Genomic DNA, 12,097 nt, shown 5'->3' with positions numbered 1-12,097 from the left:
GCATATATTCTTAATCTTCATAAGAATTGTGTATTTGCAGGCATCTCTAAAGAACATCTAGAAACATTTTGTGTACATTTTTTTTCAAAATAATTATGCTGGAACTATATCTTCAAAAAAATTGTGGATGTTCACCTTATATCTTTATTTGTAAGCATTATTTTCTAATATACCTAAATTTTTATTTATATTATTGCTTTGCAAACCTTTTTTAACATAATAATACTATAGTTATGTTTTATTTAATAAATAATTTTAATCCCTCGACTTCTTCATCTAATTTTCAGTTATTTAATTCATTTAAAAAAAAATTGGATATTCTTTATCTAATTTTCAGTTATTTTATTATAGTTTTTAATTGTTACAAATATTTTTTGTAACATCAGCATGTTTTTTATATATTTTGAAATTTGTTAGCACATTTTACATAGGTTCATGATCTAAATGAAGATTTTGTTTTTAATAGTATTTGCTAGCATTTGTGATGTTTTTTTATCTGCATGCAAATTTTATATATATTTTCCTTGTGCTTTAAAACTTTTTTAAATTTAATTTAATTTAATTTGTAGGTTGTTTTAATTTTCTGTGGATGTAGAAGAATTTTCTCATTGTTAAAGTGTTTGTAAATGTTTTTAGTTTGCAACATCCAGTAAATTTTATTTGGATGATATATCTAGCGAAACAAGTTTCCTCAGGCCTTCTATGTTGGGCACCTTGGAATGGGTGTTGGAAAAATGAACTCTTGAGACTAGAATGGATGCAACATCTATTATGGAAAAATTGGCAAACGATAGAAATTCTGCTAGAGTAATTGGATCAAGAGAAGGAATCACAAACAAAATATTGAAGTTGTTTCAAGAGGAAGGCATTATTTCCTCTGTGTACCTTGCATAAAAAGAGAGCCAAGATGTCCAAAGTAGGTGTCCTTCCTCATTTGATTGAGCTTCTTCCAAATGCAAACACAACCATGGTAAAGTAATCTTTGGCGACTTTGGAGGCACTATCCACAATTTCATAAGGTCGATCTACCATAGTTGGCCATGGCCTAGCTATACCCAATATTGTTAGAATCTTGCTACCCATGACCAATATTACCAGATATTATGCACTTGGGATTCTATGGGGAATCTACTTCACCTCTACAGATGAAGAGATGCTAAGAAAAATTATAAAGATGAGCCCCCTTAGAGACTACTTTTTTTGTTGCAGATGGAGTGATCACCAAGGACGAAACATAAAACTAATAAACTCATTAAAAGCCTTTCTTGCCCCGCATCAAAATAGTATTTACCATGATTCCAATTACAATTATTCCTAAAACATTATTTCTTATTATCATCTTACAATAATCATTTTCTTAAAACAATATAGCTTAAGCAACATTATAACTCCAATTTGCAATTATTCCTAAAACATTCTTTCTTATCATCATCTTACAATAATCATTTTCTTTAAACAATATAGCATAAGCAACCGTGTAACTCCAATTTGGGATCCGTATTTAGAAGAGTTCTTCAAGTTCTATTTATTCTAAATTTTGATAATATAATATAAATAATGTAAAATATTATACTTTTATCATTGTATTACAATTTCCATAGATGATGTTTAATCGCCATGTTACTAGTGTGCAGCTAATATATAGCTTGATAATATTATTATAATTCATACAATTCCTTTACACAGACTATTCTTTTTTTCAGAATATTATTATAATTTATATAATTCCAGACTATTCTTTTTTCAGAATTTATAAAAATAAATAAATAAATAAATTATGAATAGTTAGATTTATGTGAGAATTTTTTAGTTATATATAAATCTAGGATTTCTAATTTGTTGTTTACTATTTTCATTTTTCAAGTTACACATTTACAATTTCATTACACAACCTATTCTTGGAAATAGTTTTTTTTTGTGAATTTACATTTAAAAAAAATAAAAAAAATAAAAATAAATGGATAATTTAGATTTATGTCAAAATATTTTTAGCTGTGTATATAAATCAAGGATTTCTAAATCTATTGTTTCTCATTTTCACTCTTCAAGTTGCACATTTTCAAATTTACAAATGGTAAACAAGTATTTTGATGACTATATAAAAATTTCAACCATTTAATTTAATTTATATAATTAAAAAAAAAAAAAAAATTGTTAATATCCACTAGTATTAGATGCAAATTTATGTGTTTTGTTATTCCCTTGATGGTCACATGATTTCTTTAAGTAGATTTTATGTACAAGAATCTTGAATAGTGAAGATTGGGTTGTTGTGCAACAAAACAACTCAACTAAATAAATTAAAATGTTCCTAGTATCAAATTTGACAATTTTTGTTTCACTTTTACTTGTTTCATTTATATATAGTTAATGGGGGATTGCATTGCATCCAACAACACATGTTTAATATAGAATTGATAGTTTGTTCTCCAATCTACCTGGGTTCAATTTCAAGAGACATGTATAGCCCATTGTGATAAGGCTCAAAGAGTATGCTACGCCTAAGATAGAGCTCCCTCATGGGGGCTTCAGAACATCTCGCAACTTGCTAAGTCATAAGTGATTGGTACTTTTGGCTTGTTGGCTATTGGATGTACTCTTGGTATTATAGTGGCAACAAATAGGTTTCAACTTGCTAAGTCATAAGTGATGGTATATTTGGCAAGCTGGCTATTGGATGTACTCTTGGTATTATAGTGGCAACAAATAGGTTTGATCCCAAGCCTCACTTAAATTACTCCAATGAATTACAAATTCACCATGCTTAAAAAGTAAATAAATTAATATTAATAATTAGAAAAAATCAATGTCCATCATAACTATAATATTTTAGTGTCCATCTTAACCAAAATAATTTTGCTAAGTCATAAGTGATTGGTATATTCAGCTTGCTGGCTTTAGGATGTACTCTTGGTATTACAGTGATAACAAATAGGTTTGATCCCAGACCTAGCTTAAATTACTCCAATGAATTACAAATTCACCATGGTTAAAAAGTAAATAAATTAATATTAATAATTAGAAAAAATCAATATCCATCATAACTATAATATTTTAATGTCCACCTTAACCAAAATAATTTTATATAAATGTTACATACATACACATAGAAAATAATAAAGAGAGTAAAAAAATTATTAGACATAAATCCCATTACAAAAGAGTGCATTTCCTTGCATGCTTAATATCGAATTGATCTATGATTTTAAAAAATATATACTAATAACTAAAATATATTTTAATATGATCCATAAATAAATATTTCTCATACAAATTAATTTAAAAAAATAAATAAAAAATTGTTATGGTAAATGATATGTTGTTCAATATAAAAAAAATATGTAATCCTTTTCTCTCATACAGAAAAGTTGACATGTTACATATAATATAAATATATCTTAACTTCAAATTTATAATGTGTTGAGGAATCAAAACATTCTAAATAATATTTTTAAATATATTTTTGAAAAATATTTACAATATTAAGAAATTTATTGCTCTGTAATAAATTTAATCTAAAATTAAATATTTTTTGTGACCAGAATTGTTATTGTACCTGCATAGAAGAATTCTTACTGCACCTGCATGGAAATATTAACATGAAACACATTATTTATCTTATTAATAAATAATTCAAATTAAAAGAATAAAACATATAAATAGGATAATGGTTTGACTTATTACCTCGTTTATGGTTTCCTTGTCTTCAGTATCATGGACAATATTAGCTCCCCAAATAGATAGACGTTCAGAAGCTTTTTCCACCTAAAATCGTGATATTTACAAATAAATGTGAAATGTATTTGAAAATTATATAAAAATAATCCTTTATATCAATATTTACCTTTTAATTAAATAGTAAATAGTGAATTATACCATTACACGATAAAATAAACCCATATTTATCTGATATATTTATTAGTTTTATATATACTTTTCCAAATATGTTGATCTAAAATGCATATATATATATATATATATATATATATATATATATATATATATACTCAAATGAAGTGTTTATTTTGTTACATTCAAATTATAAATTTGTGATGTATTTTTCAGGGTTTAAACAATATTTTTTCTCTCTTTCTAGATGAGGGTTGTTTTAAGTCATTAAAGATATATTTATCTGGTTAATATTTTTCTAATGAATTATCATGATCTAAAAAGAAGTTTTCATGCAAAAATGTGTCTTGAAAAGGTAATACTCTAAATATTATCCATATGTTTAAGCGATAATTATGTAAATTATAATGGAGATTTAGTAATTGTACCAATCCAGATTTATAAAATCATGAAGGTTATAAGGGAGTTTTAAAATTCTAAATTGAATCTTAATTTTATTGATAAAAAAAATTAGTGGAATGATGTGTAAAGTGACTTGGATTGTCCATTGGATAGTTCATCACAACAGATCTAATAGAACTATATTTAAAAATCTGAAATCTATACTATTAGGGTTTTATTTGTGTTTATATTTCTAGATATGTAGATTACAAATAATTGTGTATGCATTCAAATTAAAATTATTGAGAAAATAAAAAATAGTGAAATAAAAACTCACAAACCACGATTTGACACAAGATATGACCTCATAAACTATTTCGGGAGAAAACCCAACTAGAAAGTGAGGTTGCTCTTCTCTCTTTCTCTGAATAGAAAATGGTTATGAGTACAAAGAAGTATGGTTTGTGGCCTGTGGGTTACTCAATGCAAAAATCCTCTCTGTGTACTATATATTCTATCCCTCTCAGTTATTTTTGCTCATCTATGGAAGAAATGCACTCCAAAAGAATGGAACCGTTTTTCCTACCAGTGGCCCGATTATAACACACCCTGATAGCCTACTAGTGGTTAGGTTTGACTACCTCAACTCTTAACCAAAGTTATATTATGGATTCTTCTAGATTCTTCTTCATCATAATCACATGGCTAGCCCTTTTTCCATGAATAATGGGGAATGATGTGGCATTCTCTTGAATTATGGTGGTGAAAACAGTAAGGTTATCTTATGAGTGGCATAGCTTTTGCATATGAAATCTAATTGATGTGATTCTTACGCCATTGGAAAGGTCTTTGTGTGTATAATAGGAAAAAAAATGCAATTCGAAAGAAGAATAAAAATTTACCCCCAAAAAAAATCATTTAATGCCTCAAAATGCTCCTGAAAGGTTTTAGACCCCAATTTGCCAAATTGGGTCACGTCGGTAAAAATGATATTGGGAGTTGATTCCTCCACCTTTTCCACTATAAAAGCATTGAGATGGATGAAAAGAAATATAATGATCCAATTCAAATAACACCTCCCCATTTTTGGATGCTTTTGGTCCGCAAAAAAATCTATTGAATGAGGTGAGGAATTTTTTCATCCACCTTCTCTTGGGTGTACCATTTATCTTTTCCTGGAAGTTTTCCTTTCAACCCAATATTCCAAAGCTCATGTTGCCCCTATCTTGTATTTTTGGAACTTTTCGGAAAAACTATATCTTTTGTTATCTTTACCTGAGAATCTGGTGCCAAATCCTCCATAAAGGGATATGCCTTGTTTTTGGACCTTCCGATGCGAGGAAACCTTTCCAAGGGATGGATCTTCCAGGATATGGGATGTCGGGGAACTTGGAAGGTGAGTGACTGCATGGAAGGGGGTGGTTAGATTTCCCAAGGGACTGTGTAGTAGTGTAGTGAAGGTCGAGGATGGATTTGTTTTGGTCATTAGAATTTCTAGATGGAATCATGTGCACATTGGGAGTGTGCCCTGGAACAATGAGTCGGTAAATGTTCACTGAGAGGAAAAGTGGTGCAAGATTATAGCACTGGACATTGGGTGTAGGTTTGACTTTGGAAGTGGATTCTGTACTTCATGGGAAGGGGGTGAATCCTAGTATTACTTTGAGGGTGGAGGTGTGAGCCTCTGGACTCCATTGTTGCAGATACAAGCATTATATCATTTTATTTGTCAGTTGAGGAAATGTGCATATGTGTATATGTGTATATTATTGTAAATGTTGTATCGAGATGGATTTTTAAAGTTAATTTTTGGTTGAAGCAAATGTGCATGACTGTATATGTGGTTGTTATTGTAAATACCATAATGAGTTGTGTTATAAAGCTCTAGTAAGCGGTATATTGGCTTCTTTTCAATAGCTTTTTCATTGTAAATACTGCAACAAGATAATTCATAAAGCTCCATGGGCAGTATGTTTTTCTTTTCAGTCGTCTTGCTATTTTTAGGTGTCACAAAACACCGAGGATGGTGTTCCCCTAAGGGGGAGGGCTCTGTAATAGCCCCGAGATAAAAGTCATGTAATAAAGTTAATAAAGGAAAAATAAGACCAAGGTCATGGGACACTTATTCCAAGCTAAATGTTGGACAAAATATCATAGTGGGCATCATTTGATGTGTTATGGCTAAGGAAAATTGTAAAAGGCAGTGGAAAAGGCTTTGGAATCGCAAAGTGGCATTATTTGGCATTTATTTATGAAATTAGGAGAAAAGGAAGGTGAATTTTCATGCTTGCATGTGAGGAGGAAAATGAAGGAGAATAAGGGAAAATTGAAGAAAATAGAGGCCTCATTAATAAAAAGGATTATGAGGATAAGTTTACATGCCTTTTTGTCAATTCAGTTTTGGAATTAGTTTTCAGAGATGAGAAGAGCACCAAGAGGACAAGGAAAGCAAAGGAAAGACAAGGAAATCTAAGGAAGGACAAGGATATCAAAGGAAATCAAGGATCAAGCAAGGAAAGTTGGATCAAGCAACTTCAATTGAAATACTTATAGGTAATAGGTTGCATGTATGATTTCTAAGCTGGTTTTGGCATGCATGGTATGTGCATGTTGGTATTTGGTTCTCTTACTATCATTGGCATGGGTTTTTTTCGGGTTTGATAGTGGATTTTAGCCTAGCCTTGCCATTTCCAGATAACCATGGTGTGATGGAGTTGTTCTCGGTTAGAGCCTTAGATTACCAAAAGATTTTGGATCCGGGTGAGGTGGTCTCAGGAAAATTCCCAAAGGCCTAGGAATCCCTTGACCGGTAATGGTGGGATACACGGTAAAGCCTGAGGGTGGAGACGAGAAAATTCCTCAAGGTATTGGAGAAGAAATTTTGAGGCATCCAAGCTTGGTTTGGTTTTGTGATCTCAACACCAGTTTAGGTGAGGTCACAATATGGTGAGGGTGGAGGTGGTTTAACCTATGGATTCCCTTGGTTTTTTATGGATTGGTTTATCCCATGAGATCCCACATTCATGCTTGGAATATGGCACGAGGGTGATTGGATGAAAGAAAGATTTGGTTCAGCTAATCTATGGTCGGGTGGTATGTGGAAGTCCTGAAACTGGTTGGTATTGTCCAATGTTTAATAAGAGCGAAGTTCCTCTTGCTTTTGATGAGTAAATCTACTTACTATTATGTGGCTTTAATGGTCATTCTCTCGTTGTTATTTATCTTGTTATATGTTGGTTATAAGCATGGTTATTTGACAGTTCTTAGTCATGGCTCTTTTCATGCTTTTACTTGTAATTGAATGAATAATGGATGCAAAAACCTAATTGATATTATTATAGCTAATTTGATAAGGAAGTGACCCTCCTTGTTAAACCTTAGATAAGTTTTCAGATCATTATGTTCAGATTTACATTCATGACCTATAGCTTGCAAGTTTACCAAGTGTTTGGCGAAATGTCAGTCTCGGTTGGGGAAGGTCAGGTCAAGTCCTAGTTTCAGTTTTGGTTTACAAGCATTTTTTATATGTCTTTTATGAGTTCTGGAAGTTTCATGGAGTTATGGGCAGAGTCTTGGTCCTATCCATCGAAAATAGCCTTAAATCCCATAGGCGTTGGCATAGAACTGGTAGAAAAAGGCTATAGTCACACTCAGACATGCTCATGAGAGTGACTAGAGGCTCTCAGTTGCTTGGAGGGCTTGGAAAGGGAGTGAATGGGGCTCTAAGTCAATGAAAATGAGAGTAATCTCAGGGGATGGAAACCTGGAGGGGTTGGGTTGTTCCTGAAGGTCTTGTAGCACCTAAGAGAAGTCAATAAGGTCTCAAGTTATCGATTCCATTTCCTTAAGGTAATATAGGAGGTTGAGTCTTATCATAGTGACCCACAACTCATGTTTACCCTGGGAAAGCTGGCGAAAGTGGGTAAATATGGGAGGAGGTGGTTACAAAAAATAAAATTATTTTATGCTTGAGGTATGGGTTTTATGCTCAAGGAATTTAATTTTATAGGTAAAGCTCCCATTGAGAGCTTCTAGGGCTTGTAATGTGGTCAACAAGTCAAATGAGTCTTTAACATGCATAAGAGACCCTTATTGGGCATGTTACATATTACAAAATAAATTATATGAGTTTATAGATTGTCAAGGAAACCCCTCCTTGACCAAGTATACAAGTTGCAAGTCAAGTCGACCTATATGCATCATCATTTCAGCCTGCTAGTGAAGTTGGCCTATTTTGGAGCCTAGCAATGCCTATATAAAGGAGGACTTGACCTCTCTCAAGGTACCTTACTCAAGTATCACAAAAGTTCAATCTAGAGACAAGAAGAAGCTTCATACCCTAGCAAAGGAAGGAGAAGTATAATAAGGAAGAAAACATAATTATTTGGACCTGTTTTGAGACATCTCTCTCACATGTGCAGACTGTATCTAGGGCACAATTTCAATTGCAAAAGGAAGAAATTACAGTCAATTCAAGAATGAACATCAAGTGTCAAAGAAGTGTGGGAAAGTAAGCCAAATTGTTACAGAAGAAGTTTATATCTCAGCAAAGAAGAGAATAGAAGATCTTTTTCCATATTTTAGGTGACACATGTGACCTAGGGTTTCTGCAAAAAATAATGAAACTACAAGTTTGCAACTGTGAGCCAAAATTCTGAATTTGGGCTGAAATATGAAGAAGAGGATTAAGGTTAACCAATGTTGACTTAAAGGAAGAGAAGTGCTTCAAGAAGAAGCTTTGACCTGGTCTTGGAGGGGTTGTTGGAATTCATCAATTGAAGATTCTATAAGAAGAAGAATTTCTATGGGGTTTCCTCTCAAGATTGGAGAGATTTTGACCTTGGTTGATTGCCTATATCTTGTTTCTTTTGTCTTATTGTTCTTTGTGACTTGTTAGTTGTTTGATGAAGAAAACACTAATAATAATGAGAAAAATAAGGAGAAATTGAAGTAAAAATACTCGACAAACAATTATCAAGAAGAGAGAAATCACCTACATTTTTTGCCCCTAGATTTCTCAAAATACCTGAGCCAAATTACAAGAACACTCGGGATCATGAAAGTAAAATATCGGTAAAATATCCCAAAGATCAAGAAAAATTTTGTATGCATACCTCCACTACATAATATGAAAATCCTAAAATATATCAAAAGAAACTACATTGTCCATAGAAGGAGTTGCATAGTTAAGGTTAGGTAGAGGGGTTGGAAGGAGATAATCAAGTTCACAGAATAAGTAGGAGACAAAGAGGTCTAATGTATAGGTTGCAAAAGTGTATCTAATTGACATCACAAATCATTAATTTCATCATCCATTCTCTAGATCATTTGTTTGTGCTAAATAAAAAACTCTGTATTGATAGTTAATTGTGTTGTTATCTAACTCAAGTGAAGTCAAAGGTAGTTGACTTGGTATGGAAATTAAAGGATTCGCCATCATTGCCCAAAGAAAAATTCCAAATATGCATCTAATGAAATACCATATTTTAGATGATGGGGTATGCTAGACCACTTCTTCTTTCCAAACTCGACATCTAAGCTTACACACCAAAGCCCAATGAAAAATATATTGTCGTGATTCCATGCTTCATAATAAAAGCTTGTGTGAGCCATTATCTTAGGAAACCATATGTGAGGAGGGCTTAGACTCTAAGCTCAAGTTAAATCCCACATCAAACTATGAAGAAATACATAAAATCCCATTGCATCGACATAAGTGAGGTTGAGGTCAAATCCAATTTCTATCATGATTAACCATTTAATCATTGATTTCATGCGTTGTGTTTGGATGAGCATCAAAGTGACCTCTTGAATTCCCAGTTGAAAATGTTGATGTGGTCAAACATTATGAGGATTATGACTAAGGGATGGCATGATAATGCATGGAGCTATTCACCCTGAAGGTTCGAATTGGTTTGCAAGTTTCTTGAGCGACCGCTATATCAACTTGAATATTAAGTTCCTAAAACACATGAAAGGTATGGGTTCCTTGAAACGAGACTAACCTAAGAAAGTTTTTTTTATACATGGACTAAAGTTTTAAGCTTGAAAGAGAGGTGCCTAAATTTAGATCTTTGATTATATTATTAAAGTTGCCAAAGATAATAAGCTTATGAATATTGAGATACTTAGTCTAGATTGCTTGATTGTTGAAAGTTAAACTCAAACTCAAGAACAAAATATTTTAATTTCTCCTCTATAATTAAAAATCACTCAACCCACACTTGCTACTTCTAAAAAGAAAATAAAATAAAAAATAAATAAAAAATAATGATATGCACATTTCAATCAAAATTTAAAGCTAAAAAGATTATTTTTTATGACAATCCTTTTTAAATAAGAACTAAAAACCGGAGTAAACATATAAATAATGACAAATCTGATGTAATTTTTCCATCCAATAATATATCTCAATTTTTATAATAAATAATTATTTAATATGTATAAATATTTTGGATTCATTAATAATCCATATAATCTAAATATTTTGTGTTATATTTTCTTTTAATTTTTGGTGAAATATTAATTTTTTATATTTTAAATTATATTTTTAGATTAATAAATAAAATTTAACTTTTTTATTTTTTTTCTAAATATTAAATTATATAAATTTAAGAATTCAAATTTACAATTCCTTCCAATTTTTTAAAAAATAAAATATAAAATACATTTTATAATTCAACACATTGTATCAAAATTGTAAACCTCACCATTTTTCACTAGCCATTTTATCTTTTCCACAAAAGGTAAACCATGCAAATATGATTTTCATAAGATTTTATGATTCAAGTAAAACACTTTTTTTTTTAATTAAAGAACACTCTATTTGGTAATGAATTATAGAAAATTCTTTGGAGTTTCTCAATTGAGGCTTATGTGAGTAGTGTTATTCAGAGATTATCTTTTGGATCCATCACATAAATTGTTTAGATTGTTGACCTGTTCCAAACCAATTAATGTGGTTCATCTTGCGAACTATTAGATAAAGAGAATCAAATCCAACAAAAAGAATAAAAGAAGCGAGAATTCTTTAAAACTCTAAAATTAGATCAAACTATAAAATTAAAATAAATAAATAAATAAAAAATAAATGATTGGTAGAAAAATTAACGACAAAAAATAAATAAATTGAAAATATATACATTTTATTAAATAACTAAAGTAATTAAATTATTGTAAAATGTTAATAATAAATAAATATATCCTAAATTAAATAAATTAGATGTTTAAAAATATTAGGAATTAAATAATAATAATAATATTCAATAAAGACATAATAAAGACATAAAAATATAGTAAGAAAAAAAAATATAAATTTAGATTTTTAATATTAAAAAATAAATATTAAAAATCAATAATATAGATAATATTAATTAAATTACTATAATAAAATATTAATAATGAATTTTTAACTCAAATGTGGAAATACATTTATTTTATTTGTGATTTTGTTTACCATAAATTATAGCTTCATTAATATATATATATAGTTTATGCTTCATTAATTAATTGAGACATTTTATTTATATTATTAACTTATTTATATATATTTTTAAAATATTATATTTTTATTTTTTTTAATGGAAATTGAAAAAATTATTATAAAAATTATAATAAATTAAAAAAAAAATATTAATTTATTTTATTTTTTAAATATATATATATATACTTTTATTTAAATATATATATATGTCATTTTTATATATTAAAAATATGACATAAATATTTACAATTAATACATTCTAAACTTATAATTAATACATACAGTGAAGTTATTAATATTAAAAAAATATAAGATGTTTTAATTGCTTTACTAAACATAAAAGTTAATGAAAAACATCTAGTTTAATGGAGGAAGGAAAATAAT

At 29.7% G+C, this 12,097-nt stretch overlaps 1 protein-coding gene across 2 annotated transcripts in view; it reads right to left on the bottom strand.

Annotated features, from left to right (window-relative positions):
- Positions 1 to 3,338: 3,338 nt before the first annotated feature.
- Positions 3,339 to 12,097, bottom strand: part of LOC149230651 (protein DETOXIFICATION 40-like) — an 84,545-nt gene continuing 75,786 nt past the window's right edge. Inside the window, exons 7-8 of one of the 2 annotated variants that reach the window (XM_089376115.1) lie at positions 3,685 to 3,765; positions 3,339 to 3,581 (exon numbers count right to left, since the gene is read on the bottom strand). In XM_089376115.1, coding sequence (XP_089232241.1) covers positions 3,573 to 3,581; positions 3,685 to 3,765 — 90 coding nt within the window. In that variant the 3' untranslated portion in view covers positions 3,339 to 3,572. The remainder of the gene's footprint in view (positions 3,582 to 3,684; positions 3,766 to 12,097) is intronic. The other variant, XM_089376114.1, reaches the window with a different exon arrangement.

Source organism: Pinus tabuliformis, chromosome J (genome assembly GCF_031772625.1).
Source record: "Pinus tabuliformis cultivar Carrire ecotype Pingquan chromosome J, CPIR1, whole genome shotgun sequence".
Lineage (NCBI taxonomy): Eukaryota > Viridiplantae > Streptophyta > Pinopsida > Pinales > Pinaceae > Pinus > Pinus tabuliformis.
The sequence above is the reverse complement of the archived record's forward strand: the minus strand, read 5'-3'. Positions and strand labels throughout refer to the sequence as shown.